We start from the raw sequence: 26551 nt of genomic DNA on the forward strand, positions 1-26551 counted from the left end.
GAACCTGACGAGTCTTTGCACAGCTATACACTTCAGCTGAATTTGTGTTCTTGTACGCACATCGAGCTGAAGTAAGCAGTGGTGTCTCCGGTCCTCCTCCAGTCCCGGGCACGGTCGAGGGTCATGATCTCTGCCGTGATTGTTACACACCCGGGTGAGAGAGAAAGTGAGCATAGATAAATGAGATGGGAGTGTAAAAGATATGTTTATTCATAAATACTTTATATAAACTGTCCCACGCAATACATAAAAGGAAACAATGATTGTATATTGCTCCAGTTGTCAACTGGAGGAAAGAAACCAAGATGCAGAGAATGAAAATTACTTGTTATGAATATCAACCGGCGTTATATTTTACATTTTCTGCCTCGTTAGCTGTACAGAGCATCATAAGGAGTTTAACACCATAGTGATTACATTTGCCTTGATCATTTTCCAAAATCATGCACAGGTTTTAATGATTTTGGATAATGAACCATCAATAAGAGGGCTTTCTCTAAGACATTGTACATCATTTGAAAACAAAAGCCATATTGTATAAATTAAATATTTTCAGAGTCCATAGTAGAGATGAGTGATCCTAATTGGCAAAGATCAGAAAATGCTAAAATCATACAATCTTTGGCTAGATTGGATCGGGATCAGACATTCAAGTAAAAAAATCCTGTCCTTGCCCATCACAGCCATTTCATATATTGGCATGGCTGTGATTAGCCACTGTGAAAAAATAAAGGAAGCAAAAGAGTTACTTATCATGTCCCCATGGCTGCAGTATTACTTTCAGGTCCGACAATTATCACTAATGCATGTTCACTACTTTCCCCTTCCACCAGTGTCTCTGACTGGCTGCTATTGGACTATGCCCCCATCCTATGAAAAAGCATCTGTAATTGGTTGAATCACACATGCTGTCTGTCTCCTTAGATTGGTGATAAATAAATAAATAAATAAAACATTTGGCCTAGAGTACCCCCATCTAATGATACTAGCACAAATAAAGCCACAGTTACAGGCTGCAGCCCCCATCCATGTGCTTATCGTGGTTGTGTATCAAAATAAAAGGAACACATGCTGCTTTTTTTAAAAAAAAAAATTTAAATAGGTAATTTAGAAACCAGTGTGTGTACCCCCCCAATTTTCATACCCAGCCATAATAAAAGCTGACAGTTGGGGGCTGGTATTCTCAACCTGGGGAGGCCTATGCTTATTGGGAGCCCCCATCCGAAAAAATAGCAGCCTGCAGCTGACCGGAATTGACGCATCCATTAGATGTGACAATCAAGGAACTTTACCCGACTCATCCCGATTGCCCTGGTGTGGTGGCAATCGGGGTAATAAGGGGTTAGTGGCAGCCCACCGCTGCCACTAAGCCCTGGATTAGTGATGGGGAGCATCTATTAGACCCCCACCACTAATCCTATAAATCAAAAGAAATAAACACGCAAGGAACAATGTTTTATTTAAAAAAATCTATAAAAAAAGAACCCTCTTTCACCAAATTATTAACCACCAAAACACTCAGGTCCGATTTAATCCCCACTACGAAGTGCCACAATGCTTCCAGCTCTGGTACATCCAAATTCACAGCAAGCGCCATATAGCATGACTGCCTGCTATGAGGTTCAGACAGAGACTGAGCCACGATCAGCAGTGACGTCACTCAGGTTATTTGCAGTCACAGCTGGAGGTTCCCATGGACATCCACCTGTGACCGTAGGTAAACTGACCTCAAAGGACCTCAATGAACTCTCATCTCACTGAGTTCACAGACCTGCATCTCCTCTCAGAAAACTGCATTTTTTTTTCCAAGAGATGCAGATTTGGTGCTAACATTTTTATACCATATTCCTGCACCCAATCTACACCTCCTGCCAAAAACTGCATCACTACTGCATGCAGGATGATGCAGTAGTGATGCAATGTTTTTGCCAAAAAAAATGTACAGAAATGGTTTTGGCGCTGTTTTGGTGCAGTTTTCTTCCAGCAAGTGCAAATTTGCTGACTAAATAGGGTTCAAACATTTCAGAATTGCTCATCTCTAGTCTTTAGAGTACATTCAGAGTGTAGAGGGATTACTCTGCTAAACATTCCAAAATTCTGGCATAATTTGCACCAAAAAACTGTATTGCATTAAATTTCTCGTGTGCTTTGGGCTATTTGTGCCCTATTTGACAGAAGGCCTAGTTTAGTAGTAGGGTATGTTGTTTAGTGCAAAAAAAAATCACCTTTACCACTTAGAGCAAAATCACATGAATGTAAGTCAGTGCTGGGGCGTATGTTGGTGTAGGGGACTCAAGAGCTGAGCTCTGTACACATGCAGTAAATGTCGGATACATTACATAGCATGTATGTCTAACGACAGTAGCCAGAGCTGAATTCTGTTTGTAGGGCACTGATGGGTTACTATGCTGCTGGCGGAGCTTACAGGAGACTGAAACGTTCACTGTAAACTTCAAGACTCTGGTATTGTCGTATACAGGGTTAGCAATCAGATGATAACTGATTCAAGTTCCCTGAGTGAGCAAAAAAACAAAGTAAAAAAGTTTATAACCAAAAAAAATGAAAATACGATATAAAATGTTTAAAACAATATTGAAGAATTTGAATCATTCTCCTTTTTCCCCATTAAAAGTAAAAAAATAAAAATAAGCATACTTGTCACTGCATCAAAAAAAGTCGTGTCTATCAAAATATAAAATTAATTAACCCATATGATGAATGTTGGTTTTTCATTTACCACACCTCCCTAAATAATGTAATAAAGACTGATTGAAATGTTATATGTACCCAAATAATTATCAATAAAACTGTAAGCTCAGATGCTAAAAAACAAAATCTCACACAGCTCTATCAAATAAAAATAAAAAAGAATGTACAGTATTTGCCATCACCTGGTGTCCAATGGCAGCAGATATGGCAGAGGCCATACTAGACACATAACCAGTTCTGTAATTCAGAAAATGTAACATTGAAATATCCATTCTGATTGGCTGAATGTTTCCAACCAACCAATGAGCTACAGATGATCAGCCTCTATGGCATTGTATGTGGAATGTGGTTTGAAGTTACAATTCTACAGTAGACAGTTGTTTTTATTATAACCTGAGACGACTGTAGCTACAAGGACTATTATATGTATAAGTCATATTTTTTTACAACAATTTTAAAAATTACTTTCACAGACTTCAGTCCAATGCCATACTGAGTTCCCATTTTCTTCCTAAACTAATAAGTTATTGATGTTCCTCCATGATGAACTTCTCATTCAATTGGAAATATAGAGAAGATCAAAGTCTGTAAAGAAAGAAGCAAATGACATCAGTTCACCCACAATAGTACAGTTAGTGCTTAATTCAGTAAAATCCTTTGGCCAAAAAATATGCAACGTCTTCAGCTAAAAAGTCCAACTTTCTTAACCAGATCAAAGTGGAATTTCTACATATTACTTTCACATTTTAGTTATAGTACATCTTTGTTGTTTTCGGTGTCAGCAGAAGCCACTTTGTGGATTTCAAACTAGTGGTAGGCGGTATATTTTGTACTTTACATTGAATTTTTTCTGAAGGCATCCCTTCCACTACCATTTAACAATAAAACTGGTCCCATCTGTGTCATGATTTAAAAATGTAAGCCCTGACAGTGTCAGATGCATCACATGACAGACAGCAACAGTGCCCATTGGTCTTCATTGACTTAAGATGGGGCCCGTTGCGTTCTGCATTGTTTACAGGTCTGTTTAGCATTAACTATTTAGCACTAAATATACATATTTTGAGTGATTCTTGTCAATAGTGTGGTTTATGATAATTTCATATGCTGTATTAATTACGTAAATGTAATTGTCTATTATATTCTCATGTGTATTACCAGATCATGATGAATGTGCCACTACAAATATGTGTTTGAATGGAATGTGTATTAATGAGGATGGCAGCTTCAAGTGCATCTGTAAACCAGGATTTGTCTTGGCAGCCAATGGTCGCTATTGTACAGGTATGTTCTATCATTCTCATATTTCAATATTTTTAATCCAATCATTTTATTTCAGTAAAATTTATATTTTCCTCTAATTCTTGCTTTGTAGACATTGATGAGTGTCAAACACCAGGCATGTGTATGAACGGACATTGTATCAACACAGAAGGGTCTTTTCGTTGTGAGTGCCCTCCTGGTTTGGTTGTCGGGGTAGATGGACGTGTTTGCGTTGGTAAGTTCCTTGGTTCCTATCTGTAGCATACCACTGTTCTATTACTAATTTCAGGAATCAAAATTAGCATGTTTGTTCTTTTTGGTTTCTTATAGTTGTGGCTGAGGGCCTCTTTACCTTGCCTTTAAACCTTTTGGACTATTGCTAAATTCAATAACTGTAACATTTTTTACTTGTTACATTCCATTTGTAAGGTAACAATAGCATTTTATAAACAGATTTTCATATCCTCTTATGGCTTTGCTTTACTTAATTATATTAGAATATGTGGGGATTTTTTAATTAATTTACTAACCGTGGGTAGCATGCATCAGCCACAAGCTGTATAATCACAGGCATATAAGTTTAACTCTGAAATGCTGCAGCATTCCAAAGAAAAACATAATTTAATAGCTGCTGGAGACAGAGCCGCGCTATGTACTAATCATACAGAGTTAAGCAAGCATGGCTGTGATCGTACAGCCAGTGACTGATACATGCTGTCCATGGTTTGGGCAGCATGTATCAGCTGACAGGTTCCCTTTAAGCTTGGTGATGTTTGCATGAGTTGTTCCTATGCTCAGTCTCTGATCAGATCTTTGACCTTTGTTGTATTTGCCTAGCCCCTTTATTCGCTACCTTCCTGGAATTCTGACCTCGGACCTTGACTTGACTACCCCTCTCTGTTACCCCTCTGGCTATTATGTTCCCTCCTGGTATCTGACCTCAGATTGCTTGACTACCCATCCTCATGGCTAGCCTGTGAGTAGTGAGTCAGCTTCACATTAATTTAATACTTCTTGCAAAAGCCTTTGTTGGTGATGACAGCTTCAATATGCTTCCTGCTTGGAGAAACTAGTTGCATGATTTTGGCCCATTCTTCCACACAAATACTCTTCAAATCCTGAAATTACTGTAGTCTCCTTCTATGAACTCAGAGCTTTAGTTATATTGGATTCAGATCAGGTGATTGGCTGGGCCATTGTAGCAGCTTTATTTTCTTTCTATAAAACCAATTGAGAGTTTCCTTGGCTGTATGCTTGCAATCATTGTCTTGCCAAATAATCCACCCTTGTTTCATTGTCATCACTCTGATAGATGGCCGCAGATTTTCAAAGATGTCTGGGTACATTTATCCATTAATTCTTCATCAATTATATGACGTTTTCCAGTGCCGTATGCTGAAAAACAGCCCCACATCATATTGTTCCCACCTTCAACCTTCACTGTTGTTATGGTGTTTTGTAGGTGATATGCGGTGACTTTTTGCCTCCAAACATTGTGTGTAATATGGCATCCGATGAGTTCAATTTTGGTCTCATCTGACCAGACTGTATTCTCCTAATATTTGACAAACTTGTCTAAACATTGTTGAGCAAACTTTAAATGTGCTTGAACTTACTTTTCTTCTGCAATGGAGTCTTGTATGGTGAGCAGGCCATGGAGGTTGAGTGCATTACTTTTTGTATTCTTTGAAACAATTGTGCTGATTCAGGGTTTTTCTGTAGCTCCTCACAGGTGGTTCTTGGTGGTTCTTGGCTCTTGCACAACTCTTCTGACAATATTTTTCACTCCCCTATCTGAAATCTTGCGGGGAACACCTGGTCGTGACGGTTTATGGTGAAATGATGTTCCTTTCACTTCCAGATTATGGCCTCAACAGTACTCACTGAAACCTTCAGAAGCTTAAAAATTGTTCTGTAACCAATGCCATTGGTATGTTTTGCAACACTAGGGGTGATACAGTTCATTGGTATTACCCATTATGAGATGTTTCTTGTGTTGCTCCTTCTAAATGAGACCCCTTTTCATAGGCCATAAATTGAACCAGTTGATATTATTTTTCACTAAGTGACAGGATTGCTTTCTAATTGCTGATAGATTTCAGCTGGTGTCATGAAGTTCCATGGCTATATGCGCCTCTTTTGATGCGTTCAATACTTTTTCCCTTTGTCATTTCTCATTATTACAACTAACTTAATTTATGAACATCTATGGTTTGATTTATTTACCTGTGTGGAGTATATGGGTTGTTACCAACCTCTGGTTGAGAAATTCATGTAATGAGCACCTTTAGAAATATACTTACTTAGAAAATTGGTGATGTGTTCAATACTTATTTTACCCCCAGTATATTTAAAAAGAAAAAATATTAATCTATTGAATCTAGAATAAAGAGACAATATTCTAAAGGGGCAATGGGGATTAGGGATAACATGGATAGTGTGATCAAAACCCTAAGCAGTCTATAGAAAGCTGTGGAGATTGGCACTCTAATAGGCAACAATATTGATGCCTCCACTCAGCTACAGCTTTACGTAAAGTAGTCACTAAACAAGCCCTACTAACTGATACATCATAATATACCACCACAGTAATGAGGATTCATCAGCTTATCTTTGTTGTGTATCATGCCCCTCAGATCTCGGAAACGTGATGCTTTTCCCCCAAAGACTAAATAGGGTTCTTCAGGAGATCAAATTCTTGAATTGTGCATAATCACACATATTCATGAGTGAAGCAAACAGGTAGTGGTTCACGTGAAGTTTTGTGTTTTGCCTGGTGAGTCATGATTTAAAGGGAAACAGTCAGCAAGTTTTTGATACCTAATCTGAAAGTAGCATAATGTAGGCAAAAAGACTTTGAATTCAACAATGTATCACATAGTTTACTAGATGCAGCAGTTGTGACATAATCTGAGTTTTTAGAATTAGCAATGCAGCAGAGTTCAGAAAGATAACTCGACCACGCCATGCTGTCTGTGTACAAAGTCTATAGATAGTGAGGTGCTAATCAAAGAGGGAGGAGCATGGTTGGACTAGTTTAGTTCTGGCAATGATTCATGACAGGTGATAAAACCTTCACAATAAGTAAACAACACCACACAGGGTTAAAAATGACACATTATTGAACTCTGTGTTTCTGCTGCCTCTATCTCCTGCTGTCTTCCGGTTACAATGCAAAAACCTGCTGACAGATTCCCTTTTAATGTTCCCTGATTCAGGAGCATAATTTCCAGTGCATCTTATCCAGTGCTACCTTTAATTATCCTGCATGCATCCCAGCACAACGCTGAGTGGTTTCCAGCTTAGAACATCACTTCTAGCACATCACATGCAGCTATGCCTCAAATTCATTGTCTGCTTGACCAGACATAGCATGCATGACAATGCATTTAAATGCCAAAATAACATGCAAAAATATCAAAACTCTGCCTCAATTAGTTAATATTCACGGAAACACAGATATTAGATATTTATAACATAGATATTTGCCAGAATATGAGGACAGAGAAATTTTTGCAGCTATTCATTAATTATACAATTAACAAATTAGGTACATACTGTATACTGGCTTTTGTCAACTACAGCATGATTTATCATATTATATAGTATATGATTGATCTCTACGAAGAAGGTCGAAGAGAGCTAAAATTGGGATAATTTATTCATCTATAAAGGAAGCGCAATAAATTACAAGTTATAACTAGAGCTGGGCAAGCACTAAAATGCTCGGGTGCGCGGTCCTCGAGTTGAGCAGGTCAGACGCTCTTAAAGTGCTCAACTCAAATAACGAGTAAAATGGAAGTCAATGATTGGGCAGTTCGTCTCTCCGCCCAGATACAGCCAGCCATAAAGATAGTATTTCCAGGGGGAGGGAGGACAGGGTTTTTTTTTATTTTACTCACTACATCTAAAAACGTTGCTTTAACCCCAGTGACAGCCATTCAGAGACTGTGTAAGTAATAAGCAATGGCGAGCATGCTCGCTTATCTTTAGTTATAGCTAGTGATGGACGAATGTGGTCAGTACTGTTCGGTACTCAATTGAGCCTTAGCATGCTCAATGTGTTCGGTATTCATTTGAGCATTTTGCTGCTCGGAAGCTATACTCGAGTCCCCGTCCCACATGTTTTCTTGCTTTTTATCTGCTAGTAAACATGTAGGGATTGCCTGACAATCATGGTAATGCCATATTCAACTTGGTTACTGGCCCTACTGTGATTTGTTGGCCGCATAGCATCATTGGGTCTATATAAGACCCAGAGATACCCTGTTTGCCACACTCTACCCAGAAATAGTGTAGTGCTTAGGGAGAGATTTTGCTGGAGTTTGGTGAGCTTCTGGAAATAGGTTAGTGTATTAGATGCCTGACCTCGCTTTGAATACCTAAAAAATATATTCCATTATCTAGTAATATCGCTGTTAGCTGCATTTAGTGTTTGGTAAGCTTCTGGAGAAGGGTTAGTGTATTAGAGGCCCTTAGGGCTCCAACACACATCCGTGAAAACCACGTCCGTGTAAAACGGGCCGTTTTTCAGGTCCGTTTTCCGTTTTTTAGGTCCGTTTTTATGGTATGTGTGGCCTGCGTATGTATCCCGTATGCTAGCCGTATGTGCGTGTGAAATGTCCGTGTGTGCGTGTGAAACTTAACTGACATGTGTTTGTGTTGTCCGTGTGGAATATCCGTGTGTGATGCAAAATGTCGTTTACTACATGTCGGCAGACAGCAGACAGAGTAGCGGGATGAGAATGAACTCGGGTGAACTTCACCCGACTTCATTGTCATGCCGCGGCTCTGTCTGTGCCGTGTACTGATTAGCGGTCACCTGTGAAGGATTCACCAGTGACCGCTAATCCCCCGAGTGACTGAAGTGTCCCCCCCTCTCTCATACTCACCGATCCCCGATCACCGGCGCTGCACGGCATTCACACTGCTCCGGCGGCTTTTTCTAATTTGAATATGCCGGCCGCTCATTAAACAATCTCGTATTCCCTGCTTTCCCCACCCATCGGCGCCTATGATTGGTTGCAGTGAGACATGCCCCCACGCTGAGTGACAGGTGTCTCACTGCACCCAATCACAGCAGCCGGTGGGTGTGTCACTATGGAGTATAGAAATAAATAAATAATTAAAAAAAACGGCGTGCGGTTCCCCCCAAATTTAATACCAGCCAGATAAAGCCATACGGCTGAAGGCTGGTATTCTCAGGATGGGGAGCTCCACGTTATGGGGAGCTCCCCAGCCTAACAATATCAGTCAGCAGCCGCCCAGAATGGCCGCATACATTAGATGCGACTGTTCTGGGACAGTACCCGGCTCTTCCCGATTTGCCCTGGTGCGTTGGCAAATCGGGGTAATAAGGAGTTATTGGCAGCCCATAGCTGCCAATAAGTCCTAGATTAATCATGTCAGGCATCTCCCCGAGATACCTTCCATGATTAATCTGTAAATTACAGTTAAAAAACACACACACACCGGAAAAATCCTTTATTAGAAATAAAAAAACACTAACAAAGTCCCTCATCACCAATTTATTAACCCCGACAAAGCCCTCCATGTCCGGCGTAATCCACGGACCTCCAGCGTCATATCCAGCTCTGCTGCATGAAGGTGACAGGAGCAGCAGAAGACACCGCCGCTCCTGTCACCTCCACGCAGCTAATGAAGGCAATAGCGTGATCAGCTGAGCTGTCACTGAGGTTACCTGGATCCAGCGGTGGATGCAGCGGTGGCCACGGGTAACCTCAGTGACAGCTCAGCTGATCGCGCTACTCCTGTCTGCTCCATGCAGCAACTGTGGTGAGTAGCGTGATCAGCTGAGCTGTCACTGAGGTTACCCGCGGCCAGCGCTGGATCCAGCGGTGGCTGTGAGTTACCTGACTGACAGCAGCTGATCGCGCTACTCACCTCATTTGTTGCGTGGAGCTGACAGGAGCGGCGGTGTATTCTGCAGCTCCTGTCACCTGCATGTAGCAGAGCTGGAAGCGACGCTGGAGGTCCGTGGATTACGCCGGACATGGAGGGCTTTGTCGGGGTTAATAAATTGGTGATGAGGGAGTTTGCTAGTGTTTTTTATTTCTAATAAATTATTTTTTCGGGTGTGTGTGTGTGTTTTTTAAATGTCACTTACAGATTAATCATGGAAGGAATCTCCGGGAGATGCCTGACATGATTAATCTAGGACTTATTGGCAGCTATGGGCTGCCATTAACTCCTTATTACCCCGATTTGCCAATGCACCAGGGCAAATCGGGAAGAGCCGGGTACAGTCCCAGAACTGTCGCATATAATGTATGCAGCAATTCTGGGCGGCTGCTGACTGATATTGTTAGGCTGGGGGGCTCCCCATAACGTGGAACTCCCCATCTTGAGAATACCAGCCTTCAGCCGTATGGCTTTATCTAGCTGGTATTAAAATGGGGGGGGACCGCACGCCGTTTTTTTAATTATTTATTTATTTATTTTACTGCACAGTATAGAAATGCCCACCGGCTGCTGTGATTGGGTGCATTGAGACACCTGTCACTCAGCGTGGGGGTGTGTCTGACTGCAACCAATCACAGGCGCCGGTGGGCGGGTAAAGCAGGGAATACGAGATTGATTAATGGGCGGCCGGCTTTTTCAAAATAGTAAAAGCTGCCGAAGTTTTTATAACAGCAGTGCAGCGCCGCGCCGGAGATTGGGGAATGGTAAGTATGAGAGAGGGGGGGGAACTGACCGACAGACAGCTAGAGGGACAGATAAGACAGAGAGACTGACCGACAGACATAGAGACCGACCGACAGACTGAGGGAGAAAACGAAACAGAAAAAGAAAAAAGACCGACATCACATGAAAAAAGCACAAAACGTACAGGGAGCAAACAGAGATGTGTCCGTGTCACTCGGACGTGCGCACAGACCCATTGACTTTCATAGGGTCCGTGCTGCGTGTTGCGTGCAGAAAACGGACATGCTGCCATGCAAAACGCACACAGGTACGGATCATGGACACGGACAAACGGACATGCATCAAAAACGCACGTGGAGCTTTTATCATACAATAACATTGGTGCACGTTTGGCCGTGTCTCCAGTATACACGGAAACGGAGAAAACACGCACGTGTTTCATGGATGTGTGTTTCAGGCCTTAGGCAGGGATTCTAGCCTTACAGACCTTGCTTGTGCTACCTAAAAAAAAAATTATCAAATAATACCACATTTAGCTGTAGTTACTATAAGGTGAGCTTCTGGAGAAGGGTTAGTGTATTTTATGCCTGTAGGAAGGGATTCTAGCCTTACAGACCTTGCTTGTGCTACCTAAAAAAAAATTATTATCAAATAATACCACATTTAGCTGTAGTTACTGTAAGGTGAGCTTCTGGAGAAGGGTTAGTGTATTTTATGCCTGTAGGAAGGGATTTTAGCCTTACAGAAAAGTGCTACCTAAAAAATGTATTTTATTATCTAATAATACTGCTCTTAGCTGTATTTAGTGTAGGGTGAGCTGCTAAAGAAGAATTAGTGTATTGGAGGCTTATAGGGAGGCCTTACAGACCTTGATGGTGCTACCCAAAAAATATATTCTATTGTCTAATAATACTGCTCTTGGCTACATTTAGTCTAGGGCAAGCTTCTGGAAAAGGGTTATTGTATTAGAGGCTGTAGGCATGGATTCTAGCCTTACAGATCTTGCTTGTGCTACCTAAAAATCTATTTTGTTATATAATAATGACTCTCTTAGCTGCATTCAGTGTAAGAATGCCTGCTGAAAAGAAATAGTTTTGTATCAGAGGCATATAGTCAAGGTATATTGTTACCATCCTTCTATAGGTATACTGCTGCTGCAACGTAACTGTGTTAGTCAGGGCATGGGTGATGTTATGGGAGGTGGAGGTGTAAGGCCGGGGATGACATTTCCAGGAAATATATTGGCAGCTGGGGACTGAGTACTGCAGGACGGCTGCATCACGTTGCAGAAAGCCTCAGTGTCCACAAGAATTAATGGCGACATTTCCAGGGCAAGCAGTCAGGATATACAAGTACGTAACACCCTGTTTAATTACTGCATCTCCACAAAATCTACTTGCAAAGCTTCCTGTTTAATTGTGAGCAGCGAGCATTTGAGTACACTCAAAAACAGGATAGTGACGATGATGATGGCCTCATAACCGCTAACCATCTTGGTTGATTCCTCAAAGTTTTATCAGTTGATTAATGGCTGGTAGTGGGTCGTTTAAAAATTGGATGAGGGCTACCTGCTGGCTCTCCAAAAATTATGAGTATGGTCCGGCTGATGGCTCTCTAAAATTATTTAATGTTTACATATTTTAGCGTCTCACAGAGCAGCTGGATATTTGTTAGAGTATATTTCATGTTCAGTTTGCACCTGTTCACATTCGTCTCTTAGGAAGTTGATCATTTATTATGCCCCTGGTATCTCTAGAAACCTGCTCTGACAAAACTCTATTTTCAGGGCAGATGAGAGATCAGAACCTCCATAACATAGAGGGACAGTTCATACAACATATCCAGCTTGGATACCCAATAGTTCTATGGCACAGAACAATCTTGGAGGATGCTGGTATGGTCAGATAGGTACCCCTTGACGATCTTCATAAACGTTTCCCTCCTTGTTAGACTACGCTGCGTATCATGCCCTGTACGCTGGGAGGATCTAATGCCAGAACTTTGATAGTGTTCCCCTGCCTCTGTTGGACCTGGTGTGTGTCTTCTTCATCTCTCCTCGTTGGTTGCCCAAGGATCTCTGCTGCCAGTTTTGTCAGATGGAACATTTTTGGACAAATTGTTTAACTAGGGCCATCTGGTATTTCCTATTTTAGTACCCCTATCCACCTCAGAAACTAGAGATGAAAAGTTCTTCTTGAAGTGAGCGTTGAGAAGGGTAAACAACCAGTAATCAGTGTTGGCCAAACTGCATGTAATGTATGGTCAAAGGAAAGGCTGTGGGACCTAAATGGGGCACACACAAGGCATACCTTTACAAGTAAAAAATCTGAGTAGGTTTTCAGAAAATGCTAATCCATTAAGTTGAGCACGTTGGCCAGGCCTGGTACATGTGTGAGCTTGCCAAGGTTCAGAGCCAACACCATGTTATGGCCATTACCACATACATGCCTGGTTGTAGATTAAGCGGTGAGAATCATCTCTGTCTGGTTTGTTATACCTTTTAACAACTCTGTTCCAGTGTGCTGTTTGTCAGTGCTGCAGTGCTTACAGCTTGTGACTGATATGGGCTGCGTTCAAAGATGACAATTTGGAGATGGGGTGGAGGAGGGGGTGCAACAACTGCTGTAGATGGTGGGGGAAACCCTGATGGAACTAAAGCACACAATCCACAGAATCCATAAGATGTGTGCCATGCCGAGGTCCAGCCTTCACAAAATTCCCCAGTGTGCGGTCAGGCAAATGTTGGGTCCCTGGCCACAAGCACTTGTTTATGTGTCAGTGGTTAAGTGGACTTTTTTAACTGCTTTGTGAGGGTGATGTTATGGGATATGTCTTGATGTAAGGCCTTAAAAATGATGGCCCTGTAAAAATGATGCTTTAGGACCAATCGCTGGTCCTCTAAAAATTAATAGAAAGAGAGGTTTCCAGCGCCAGGAATAGATTAAAAATCCTTTTTTATTGAAAATAAGGTAATAAAAATCCAGCAGATACCATAATAGATGTCAGAAAGATGGCAGAACAACGCGTTTCGACGCTTCAGGTCTTAGTCATGTTCTAATTTTTTCAATAAAAAAGGATTTTTAATCTATTCCTGGTGCTGGAAACCTCTCTTTCTATTTTCAATTGGATGGCTGCCGAGCCTCATTCCTTGCGCAGGATCCCTGATTGCAGCCAGCAGGTCAGTCCTTGGTGAGCTGGACTCTCCCTTATCTTCTAAAAATTAATAGTATGGGCTAGCCTCTTTTTGGGGTAGGAAGGGGTGCATAGGAATACACTAGAAGCAACAAGAACATTTGAATTGGCTTTATGTTCCGCAGCTGTCATCCACTGGGGTTGAGAATTCTGGTCCAATCCAGGCCTTATTCACTTTGAGAACAGTCATTTTCATTTGACAGACAAATGCGTCTATTACCGGTAGTTACTATGCCCTATATGGCACTAAAAACTTACAGAATGAACAGTTGGGATTGAGTAGTAACTGTGACCTGCAAGACCTACCTTGCCTCAACTTTGTGTAAAAAAATAAAATAAAGATGCATTAATACAATCAGAGAAAGGCCCAAATATTCCTCTTGTGTGAATAAATAGACAAAGAACTTATCGTGCTCTTGCCTCCAGAATGGGATGGAGAGGTTTCCCCCTCATGGTTCATGAGTTGTCATTGTCAAAGGTCTCCACTTTCCAAAGAGATAAAAAAAAGGTTTGAAACCCCTGATTCAATGTATTTGAAGCCTTGGAGTTGCCTGATGCCCTGAGGTAGCACAGGAGGAACTGCTACCCACTTTAGCTGGAGCAAAATCGGAATCTGATGGCTGAAGGTCCTTGTTGTGCCACTTGTACCCTGAGTAGAGGCTACTGGACTGCTTGTTGTTGGCTAAAGGAGTACAACTCCTAAATGAAATGTTTTCTGAGGCCCTACTCTACGTGTTCCAGGATGTATTGCAATCCCTTGTTTCATTTTTTGACTGACCTTGCACTTATTGCATAGGCTTCACCAGTCTAAAAGTCCTATTCCTTACAAATGGGAACAAAATTGCTAAATCTCATGCAGATGATTCTTGACTGAAATGGAAAAAGGCTGCCTTTTTGAAAGAAGAAGCATGTCAATGCTTTCAGCTTTTTGCAGCTTTTGAAAGTTGTGAGAAGACAATGAGAGTGCAAAAATGCTACATGTGAGCATAGCTTAAAATGGAGAAGGCTTTTTTTCTCTTTTTTTTTTATTCCTTATAATTTATACAAGTCATTATCCAGGAAAGAATGTTTCTTAAAAATGTTTCCAGTGAAATCAATTTTAGTTTCAGTTTTGTATGTTTTATTGTCAGTCTGTAAAAGTGGTATAATACTCTGACAACCTTGTTTTCACCAGTGACCTGGGAGTTAGAGATGCCTCCAGGCGTCTTCCCCATGCTGTTTCCATTGAATTTCAGGGGTGTTTGCATCCATTTTAGTGATTTCCAGGTGACCCTCAGAATTCCCATTGGGTCTAGAGGAAAAATTTCCAAGGTTGTCTATGATGGTGTAATAGATCATTTTGTTTTCAAAATTGAGCCAAAGCTGGAATCTGAGTGTCTTCTGTATGTCTATTGCTGGCTGTATTGCCAATCCTACTGCCCATTTTAGCTAGGCCTCACACTGCCTGTATCTCCTTTGGAGAGTCAAAAATTAAGAGTGTTTTCAAAATTGATCCCAAACTGGAGGGCTACGTGGCCCCCGTGATATACTGTATATGGAGGGCTATGTGGGGCCTATTATTCTATTTGGATTATGATGTGAGGCCTTTTATTCTGTTTGGAGTGCTATGTGGGGCCCATTATTCTGTGTGGAGGGATATATATGGGGTCGATATTGTGTTTGGAGGGATATTTGGGGCCCACTTTTCTGTATTTAGGACTACGTGGGGCCTAAGACTTGGTTGGCCACAAAGATGCACGTTTTTGGCCCCCAAAAAACACACCTGTGGCAAAAACGCATCCAAAAAATGCATGCATTTTTGCCCAATTTTTTTTTTAAGTAAAATCTATTGACTGGAAGGGCTCAAAACACTGCAAAAACACAAAAAGAATTGACATACTGCATCTATGTGGTCACCATTAAGACGCAGCCAAAAAAAGTCGCAACATGCGGACAGAAAATCTGAAATTTAATAGACTTTGCTGGGGAAGGATATGTATGTAGTTTTGGTACCAAAAAAACGCAGCAAAAGCGCGACAAAAGATGCAGCGTGCGCATGAGGCCTAACGGAAGTCTCATGAGGCACAAAAACTGCAAGCAAATACTTATGCCAGCAAAATCAATGAGAATCCTGAAGTGTAGTGCACATGTTGAGTTTTTTTCCTTGCAGATTTAGTGCAGAAAATAATCTGAAGCTATTCACTTTAGCATTTTTACCTGCGTTTTTCCCCACTGAAAGCAATAAAAAAGCATGAAAAAAAATATCAAAAATGCGTGTTTTTTGCTCTGCAGTTTTGCTGCAAAATAATGGTGTAGAATTTTCTGCAACCAAATATTCATCCTGCACACATACCCTTAGTGGTAATAGAGCCAAAGGGGGGGAGCAGGCAGATTTTCTCTCTAGTTACATTTGTCTTAGGCCCGTTTCACACGTCAGTGAAAAACACAGACGTTTTTCACTGGCGTGTAAAACACGCACTTGTCCCTGCGTGTGCCAAAAATCACGGCACACGTGGGTTGTCTAAGTGCAATCCGGGCTCCGTTATCCGTGGCCCGTGATTGCACTTAGAGATTCACTCACCTGCGCCCGCTCCCGCTGTCCATGGTGCTGATCGCTCCCGCGACGCAGCATCCGGCCGGCGGTGACCCCTGTAGGAGCTGCTTCCGGGTCGGCTGTGTCGCGCATAATGAATATGCGCGACAGTATTCAGCCGGCACAGAAGGAGCAGGGAGAACGGGCTGCAGAGGACATCGCTGGACGCCAGGTGAGTTAAAATGTTTTTTATTTTAAAAGCACGTTTTTTTCTGGCACGTGTTTCACGGACCACACCACTGCGTGGTCCGTGGAACATCAGTGATGCCATAAAAAAATGGACATGTCTCCGTGCAGCAATCACGCACACGCGGGTACGCTGCACGGAGACACGTGCAGTGACAAATCACTGACGTGTGAGCAGACCCATTCATTATAATGGGTCTGCGTATGTCAGTGATTCTGGGACGTTTAAAAAAAAGCACAAACGTCCCAGAATCACTGACGTGTGAAAGGGGCCTTAGAAACATGTCATTATACAGGAAAGAATGTTTCCTAACATTTTCTCCATTAAAATCTATTTTATCGTCAGTTTTGCACGTTTTGTTGTCAGGCTGTTAAAAGGGCGTAATACTCTGACAACATTGTGAGTCAGAAATAAGTCCAGGTATTTTCCGCATTCTGTTACCATTCAATTTAAACTGTTTTTCCATCAATTTCTGTGATTTCCAGGCCATCTCTGACTTCCATTATGCTCGTTACTCGAGATGAGCACCCAAGCATTGGATAGTGCTCGGTTCAAGTAACGAGCACCTGAGCATTTTAGTGCTCACCCATCACTAGTTATAACTTACAAACAAAATTGACATTCAGTGTCATATAGTATCATTTAGAACATTGTACTATGCATTTATATGATATATATTTATACGATCTGGTTTTACATTTGATTTTTCTCTTTAGATACACACATGCACAGCAATTGCTATGGAGCCATCAAAAAAGGGGTTTGTGTCAATCAATTTCCCAGATCTGTGACCAAGTCCGAGTGCTGCTGTGCCAACCCAGATTACGGATTTGGAGAACCATGCAAGCCATGTCCGCCGCGCAGCTCAAGTAATCACAGATTATTTTCTGTTCTCTTTTAAAGATTCACTGCACGAAACAAATGAAAGATACAAATTATTGCACATGTATTATAGAAAATATTTTTAATAAATTCTCATTAAACAAAAAAATAGGAACAAAAACAATAATTTAATTACTTAGTGTAATAGTATTTTATGTTCAATTTACATTTTTAGATTTTTTGCGTCTTCTCTTCTCTCTAGACATATTGGTTTATTACTTAACTTATTCATCAGTTTTCCTTGGTTTAAACCAATACATTTATATACAGTAAATAATTAAAACATAAGAAATGAAAGACAACAACAGCATGCACATGTATAATTAAAATTCAACATTTCATGAAATCCTTCTTTTCTTGTACAATGCAGCTGAATTTCAAGGACTCTGCAGTGGAGGAATTGGAATTACTATTGATGGAAGAGGTAATTTAAAAATGGCTGAAAATGTATATAACTTTTTTGTTTTAGAAATCTAATATATTCAATTAATAAATTGTAACTGAATCTTAATGCAGATGTATTTCTAATACTCAGTCCACATTCATTTCTGTTATACCTTATTGTTATGTTTTGAACTGAATTGTAAAAATAAACTGTAAAGCAGGTTTGGGCATTTTAAACGTTTTTTCCAGGTTCAGAATATTGTTTGCCGATCTTTAGAATAAAGCCTGCTTTACACGGGCCGACCGATTGTGCGATTTCACAATCGATCGTACCCGCCCCCGTTGTTTGTGTGTCACGGGCAAATCGCTGCCCGTGGCGCACAAACTCGTTTAACCCCTGTCATTTGTACTTACCTGCTGTGTGACCTCGTGGTGGGCAACGAACATCCACTTCCTGAAGTGGGAGGGACGTTCAGCGTCACAGCCGCCGGCCAATAGAAGCGGAGGGGCGGAGATGAGCGGGACGTATACATCCCGCCCACCTCCTTCCTTCCACATAGCCGGCGGGTGCCGCGGGACGGAGATAAGCTGCTGTTCATTGCTCCCGGGGTGTCACATGGAGTGGCGTGTGCTACCCCGGGAACGATGAGCAACCGGCGCCATTTTAATTAAACGAGATTATGAAACCACCAGGTGTCACACAGCTCGACGTCGTAAGCGATGCCGGATGTGCGTCACAAAAACCGTGACCCCGATGATCTATCGCACGATAGATCGTCTCGTGTAAAGCACCCTTAAGCCAAATATATCTGAATAGATCCCACTCTTTATATCACCATAAATCAGCTATTTCAAGTGTCACAGTATTACCAGTCTACATGTCAAAGAGTGTCTTTACCCCATTTGACACTATGAGTAAAGATGAGTGAATCGATGTACAGAGGATTGACTTACAGTTGAATTTCCTTAAATTTGCAGGTTCCCATAAATTCCATAAATCAGACTTTCAGGCTTCATATCTCACCATCCACTACAGCTTTGAGCGTGAGGCTACTTTCATTTTATAGATCATCATCTTGCCTATCTCATACATAAATGTGACTTGCAACTATTTAGCATATAATTAGTGATGCAGATTCTTATCATTTGACTTCATTGTTACTGTTTTGCTCCTAAAAACATGTTTTAATTAATATTTTGTTACTATTTTGTAAATCAACTTTTGACTTTCAACAATGCCTGAATAGTTCTGGGCATGCTCTTGATCAGATTCAAGCATGTCTCAACCAAAATCCGATTCCAGATCTCTTTACATGTTACCAATGTTGGTGCATACTGCTCGACTCACTTGGGTATGTATACAGCTTTTTCCTCAACGCTACCCACAAGTGTTCAATTGAGTTGAGGTCTGAGTACTTTGGGGGCCAATCCAGCACATTTACTTCATGGTCATTTAACTATTTGTTTGGCCATCTCGACGTATGCTTCTACTCATTGTCCTGCTGGAATACTATGTCGTTCTTTCCTACCCATAGTAGTCGAGTGTATGAAGTAACTTGTCTTGTCACATATTTCTCGGCATTGAGACCATCATTCCTGGGCAAGTATCCAATGCCTTTGGCTGTGAAAAAACCCATAACATCAGGCTTACTCCACCAAACTTAACAGTTTCTTCAATTTTACGATCCGTTAGCCCCCTTTTCTCTTGTGTCTTTTAAACCCATCAGAGCCTAGTCTATTGGCTTTCATCTATTCTCTCCAAATCACCCCTTTCTAATCTTCTACTGTACACTTATCGCAAACTCAAGTGAACACTTCTTATGACAATATTGAAGCATAGGCCTCTTCACTGTTTTTGGTACAGCACTCCAGACATGGAATGTGAGAGTAACCCTTCCTACCATAAATGTCGCACCAGAACTGATAGACCTTGTGATGAGCCGACTTGTTGACTTCAGTATTTTGCCAGGACATACACCTCTTGGCTTTTGAATTGATGGATGGACTTAATTTCATATTCTTCTAATTGTCATGGCACTCACATAATGCAGTTTTGCAATTTTCTTGGCCAAGGTACTGCTATCAATGAGCTAGACAATGCTGTCTCTCTTTTCCTGGGACGTTTCTTCCTTTCTTCTTAGAACTAGTGACATTTTGCTTGGGAATCAACCAAATTAAATACTGAGCTATGTGGGAATATGAGAGCTGGTTGTAAATTCTAGTATACAGGAAGAAAAATATTTTTTCACAGGAGCAAAACAGTAACAATGCAGTGACATGATAAGAACCTGCATAACTAGTCATATGCTACATAGTTGCAAGTCAAATTTATTTATCAGATAGTTAAGATGATTGTCTATAAAATAATGGTAGTCTCACGTTCGACACTTTAGTGGATGGTGAGATAGGGAGCCTGAAAGCTCCATATGGTCAGCCTTTTGCTCGTCACTGTATATGGGGAAGTTTTGTACTTGTATAGTCACTCAGTGTGATTTTGAAATTATTTATCTGAGATATACTGCATTAACAGCCCCATAATCATAAACTGCAAACATAAAAGGCAGTAATAAACCACTAAGTGCTAATTTTGCTACTAAACTAAACTGATATAACCAAGACTTGTGGTTCATAGAAAATGTGCATTGTGAGAGGAGCTAGTAATAATATTTTCATTAAAGCCAAAAGAAAAATTTCCATAGTTCAGGAATTAAAATACAAATACAACTGTGTACATCACAAAATGTGCATGTTGTAAAAAATGTTTAGCTTTTTTTTTTTACAATTCCGTGTTGCAGTTGTCCAATACTAGACCTGTACATGCCACACAAATACAGCTGTTGTTTACCCCCTGTTTCCCCTAGCCGGATAGGTTGTGGTCACATATACTTTAATAAGGCTGTGTTTGCATTAAAGAGCTCAAAACAGGTTCAATCCAGTCCTATGAGAACTCAGAGTATTAGACTCATATTTTCCAGTCAATTAAAGGCTTGTTAGTATTTGCCACAAATCCATTTTTTGGAAAATTCAGCAAAGCCGGTGAATTTGAATTTCAGACGATCCGCTCAAATAGACTCAATTATCTCAGTTATCTCTTTTTTGTTACATTTCTGGGAGGAATAACAGGGAATGGCATATTAAAAATTTATAAGAATAGATGCTCTAGGTGTGTTATACTTTGTACTTTGCAATTATGTACTACAACAGGCTGCTATTTTCTACTTTTTGCGTATATTTAACATTACTTAAGAATCATTTTTAATAAATGCTTTAATACTAATAGACATCAATGAATGTGCTCTTGATCCTGACATCTGTTCCAATGGAGTTTGTGAAAATCTACGTGGTGGATTCCGTTGTATTTGCAATAATGGCTATGAATCAGATGCATCAGCAAGGAATTGTATTGGTAAGTTTTTACAAATCCAACTTCTAATGTATCTGTTTGCCAGGTTTACCTTTTTGTACATGTTTAAAACTATAAGCTACATGACACATATCCCTAAAATTATCTATAACTCAATTATCTTGAAAATTCTATTCATGAAAGGGGCTCATAAAAAGGATTTGTATATATGCAAATAAAGCAGAGTAATTTGTGTATTACAGGAAAATTGATAAGAAAATTGTCACAGAGATACAATGACGAAGGAGAGTGGTCCTTTCTATTTCAGGTGTCAAAAGATCACAGCTCATGGCTATACATAATTTCACTAGTTGGATCTGCTTTGCTTTCCAATTAGCTGTATAAATTTTCCTTGGTCCAGTGCTTCAAGGGTTAAGCAGTTCTTTTGATCTTTTAAGGCTTTCTGTCCTGGGTTATCTCAGCTGTTCTGATTTTTCCACTCCCCTCTACTATAAATACTCACTTCTATTGGGTAGTTATTATTATTATTATTATTATTATTATTATTTATTATTATAGCGCCATTTATTTCATGGCGCTTTACAAGTGAAAGGGTATACGTACAACAATCATTAACAGTACATAACAGACTGGTACAGGAGGAGAGAGGACCCTGCCCGCGAGGGCTTACAGTCTACAGGGAATGGGTGATGGTACAATAGGTGAGGACAGAGCTGGTTGCGCAGTGGTCTACTGGACTGAGGGCTGTTGTAGGTTGTAGGCTTGTTGGAAGAGGTGGGTCTTGAGGTTCCTCTCAAGTTCCTAGTTGCCAGTCATAGCTTGCTATACCTTGTTCTTGATGTGGAAATGTGAGCTGTGGATAAAGAAGTCGTTTAAGGAGCCGTATCTGGAAGTTGTGGCTTGGAAGTTTGTTTGGTGTTGTCCCTTCCTTTATTACCATTTTGGTTTGCCTCACTAATCCTTTCCCATTACTCCTTCTTGTGGTCTGGTGTGCATTGTACAATTGCCATTTCTTTATCCTTGTCTGCCTTTTTCAGTTTGTGTCTTTATCCTAGAGCAGGGCTTGTGTTCCTGCTGCCTTAAGCACTAGCCATGGTTGTGCTTGGTTTAGACAGCGTGGTTTGGAGAGCATAAATGTGGTGACAGGTTCCCTCATAAAAGAGAAAAAATCCTGCATGTTCATATCGTCGTATCATTTGTTAGATAGTTAATGCCACAAAATATCACTACAATATGTGGCCACACGATAACATAGCTTAGTGGCATCTGTGTGAAAAGCCACAATTGGTTATCGCAACCAAAAACAGTTTCATCTACCCACAGAAAAGATCCAGCTCTTGGGTCCCCACTGATCATCAGGATGTGGTTTCCCTAACCACTATGGCAACGCAACAGTAGTATGTAAGTGTAATACTATTGTATGTACTGAGGATTTTGATTGCGTTAGGGCAATGACAACCAGAGACGGGTTCTTGGTGCAAAGACGTTTTATAATATGTAACCACAATATGTACACAGAACAGAATATACACAGTAGAACATAAACACAGTAAATACCTGCCGGGTTCGGAGCAAAGGGGAATTCCCGGGACCGCGCACCGGACTCCCCCAGGAAGACCACCATGAGCGAACCCCTATAGAGGGGCTGTCTGGCAATCACCCCAGAAGGCCTAAATGCGCAGCAGCCGGGACACGAAAGGGCAACAGGTATAGTCCAAAAAATGTCCGTACGTGATGTGAGTCCTAGGGTGGATAGGAAACGGAAGGGACTGGGCAGAAGTGCCGACCAGAGACGGCAGACAGAGTCCGAGCACAGCTTGATGAGACAGGTGAAGTCCAGAGCTGGTGTCGGGTGTTTCCACAGGATCCAAACAGCAATCAGGAGATGAGAGCAGCAGGGCAGGAGTACACAGGAAGCAGTATACTCAGGCAACTAGACTAAGCTTAGGGGCGGGCTTTTAAACAGATGAACAGGAAGTAGGGCAACAGAACAGAAAACTCCATGTTAACAAAGGGCAAGATCCTTCAAAAGAAAACTGGAAATCCCGGAACTCTGACATTACTCCCCCCCCCCCCCCCAGAGACGGCCTCAGGATGGACCAGGGCCAGGCTTGTCCGGGTACCTCCGATGAAACTGAGCAACCTTCCGGGGCGCTCGGATGTTACCCACAGGTTCCCAGGAATTGTCCTCGGGGGAGTACCCCTGCCAACGTACAGATACTGAAGCGGATGCCGATGGAGCCGGGAGTCAACAATGTCCTCAACCACAAACTGCTCCTGGCCATCAACCATCACCGGCGGGGGAGGAGGAGGCTCGATATGGCCTTGAAACGTATTAGGGGAAACTGGTTTCAGCAGAGAAACGTGAAAGACCGGGTGTACCTTTAAATTGTGCGGCAACCTCAGCCGACAGGCCACAGAGCTCACTATCCCGGTGATCTTGAACGGACCAATGAATTTCTGCCCCAGCTTCTGCGAAGGAACACCTAGTTTCAGATTCTTGGTGGATAACCACACCGAGTCCCCTACCTTATACATGGGTGTCTGTTTCCGGTGAGTGTCTGCCGACTTCTTGTAACGCTCTTGAGCCGAAGCCAAAGAGTCCTTTAAAACTTCCAGATTCCGTTGTAGCTCCGTAAATCTGTCCTCCACCGCTGGCACCGAAACCGCCACCGGTGACCTAGGCAAAACATTCCGATGGTAACCCAAGTTAGCGAAAAAGGGCGCTACCTTAGTGGAGCTGCTCTGAGTGTTGTTATACAAGAACTCCGCCAAAGGAAGCAGCTGCAACTAATCGTCCTGCAGATGGCTGACATAACATCGCAGGTACTGCTCCAGGGTTTGATTAGTCCATTCGGTTTGCCCATTTGTCTGGGGATGGTATGCAGAAGACAAACAGACATCAATATGGAGTGCCGAACAAAACCCTTTCCAGAACGTAGAAGTGAACTGCACACCCCGATCAGAGATTATCTCATCCGGTACCCCATGCAACCGAAATATATTCTGGATAACTAAATCCACTGTCTCTGCGGCTGAAGGAAGACCGGTACATGGAATAAAGTGAGCAGCCTTTGTCAACCGATCGACTACCACCAAAATGGTATTGTTACTGCCCGAGACGGGCAACTCCACAATAAAATCCATTGAGATGGATCCCCAAGGGCGAGATGGTACGGGTAACGGTTGAAGGAGTCCCATAGGGGCCACACGAGGGACCTTGCACCGGGCACAAACCACACATGAGTGGACATAGCCTTTCACATCCTTTAAACAGGTAGGCCACCAGAAAAAACGACTCAGAAATTCCTGCGTCTTCTGTACCCCCCTATGACCTGCCAACACGGAGTCATGGACCAACTTGAGAACCCGAAGTCTTACAGCCTCCGGGACATAAATACGTCGCTCTCTCAACCACACACCATTCCGAAGGACAAGAGTCACATCATTCGGGGGGGCAGCAAGAAATACGTCACCATCATAGGCCAGCTTGATGTCCTTCCACAAGTCCTGGTCCCGGATTACTCCAACAAAATTGGCATCTGATAAAACGGTCTGAGACGGGGTTCTAGGCACGGAGTCCTTGGTGTGGATTCGGGACAAGGCATCGGCTTTCCCATTACGTGACCCTGGATGGTATGTAACGATAAAATTGAACTGGTTAAGGAACAGGCTCCAACGGGCTTGCCGTGGAGACAGGCACCTGGCAGATTTAAGGAATTCTAGGTTACGATGGTCTGTGAGAACTATTACTTGTTGCGCTGCTCCATGTAAGTGGTGTCTCCATTCCTTAAAAGCAGAAATAATCGCCAACAATTCCTTGTCCGCAATGTCATAGTTCTTTTCTGCAGGGGACAACCGGCGAGAAAAGAAAGCACATGGGTGCAAGTGACTCTTGTCCCCAGTACTTTGTGAAAGGATAGCCCCTAATGCATAATCGGAAGCATCGACTTCCACAATAAAAGGGAGTGTGGGATTCGGGTGTATTAGTATTGGCACTGAGGTAAAACAAACCTTGAGACGATTGAAAGCTTCCTGGGCCTGGGCGGACCACACAAACTTCTGCCCCTATTTGGTTAACAGAGTGATAGGACGGACGATCTCTGAGAAGTTGCGGATAAAGCGTCTGTAAAAGTTAGCAAAACCGACAAAGCGTTGTACCTCCTTGATGTTTCCCGGTTCCGGCCAGTCTAGAATTGCCTGTATCTTGCCAGACTCCATGTTCAGTCCCTGAGGAAAGATGACATATCCTAAAAATTGTATCTTTGAGCAATGGAATTCGCACTTCTCCAGTTTAATATACAGGTGGTTATCCCTCAGACAGGTAAGTACTGTCTTGACGTGCTCCTGGTGTTCCTGTAGGGAATCAGAAAAGATCAAGATATCATCCAGGTAAATCACCATGAACTGGTCCATTATATACCTAAAAATATCATTGACTAGGTGTTGGAAAGCCGCAGGGGCGTTACAAAGTCCGAAAGGCATCACTAGATACTCATAATGTCCATACCGACATCTGAACGCTGTTTTCCACTCGTCCCCGGGACGTATGCGGAGTAGATTATATGCCCCACGGAGATCCAATTTAGTAAATATATTGGCCTGTTGTACTCTCTCCAATAGTTCGGGAATCAACGGTAATGGATACCGGTTCCGGATGGTTATCTTATTTAGTTCCCGGTAGTCGATACAAGGTCTCAGAGTCCCCTCTTTCTTTTTCACGCAAAAGATGGGTGCCCCTGCTGGTGAGGTAGAAGGTCGAATAAATCCCTTGGCTAGGTTTTCATCAATGTAATCTTTTAGTACTTGTAACTCAGGTGCCGCCAACGGGTAGACATAACCAAACAGGATCTCTGCCCCTGGGAGTAAGTCTATGGGACAATCATACGGTCTATGCGGGGGAAGCCGATCTGCTTTTTTTTTGTCGCATATATCAGCGAAGTCATTATAAACCGGGGGTAGAACAGGTACCTGTACAGTGCCCTCCGCATTCGGTGTTACTGGAACCGGTACAGTTGGACTAATGGTCGGACCACTCTGGGGTGGGAAGGATATTTCTTTAGTCTCCTAATCGATGACTGGATTTGTAGACCGCAGCCAAGGAATTCCTAAAATTATCGGAAAATGGGGAGAAGAAATCAACATGAAAACAAGGGTCTCCTGCTGACCTGGTTTCATCACACATTCAAGGGGTACTGTCTCCCGATCAACTGGTCCGGAAACTAATGGAGAACCATCTACCGTCTCCATGGTAACCGGTGAGGATCTTTGTTGAGTCTGGATACCGTGTTTCCTGGCAAAAGAAGAGTCCATGAAATTTCCCCCTGCCCCA

The 26551-nt window shown here is 42.0% G+C and overlaps 1 protein-coding gene across 1 annotated transcript in view; it reads left to right on the top strand.

Moving 5' to 3' along the window:
• Nucleotides 1–26551, top strand: part of FBN2 (fibrillin 2) — a 415749-nt gene that overhangs the window by 210533 nt on the left and 178665 nt on the right. Inside the window, exons 14-18 of the mRNA XM_075324675.1 lie at nt 3871–3993; nt 4085–4207; nt 17306–17458; nt 17842–17895; nt 21136–21261. Of these exons, the coding sequence (XP_075180790.1) occupies nt 3871–3993; nt 4085–4207; nt 17306–17458; nt 17842–17895; nt 21136–21261 (579 nt within the window). The remainder of the gene's footprint in view (nt 1–3870; nt 3994–4084; nt 4208–17305; nt 17459–17841; nt 17896–21135; nt 21262–26551) is intronic.

The sequence above is a fragment of the Anomaloglossus baeobatrachus genome, chromosome 1 (genome assembly GCF_048569485.1).
Source record: "Anomaloglossus baeobatrachus isolate aAnoBae1 chromosome 1, aAnoBae1.hap1, whole genome shotgun sequence".
Taxonomy (NCBI): Eukaryota; Metazoa; Chordata; class Amphibia; order Anura; family Aromobatidae; genus Anomaloglossus; species Anomaloglossus baeobatrachus.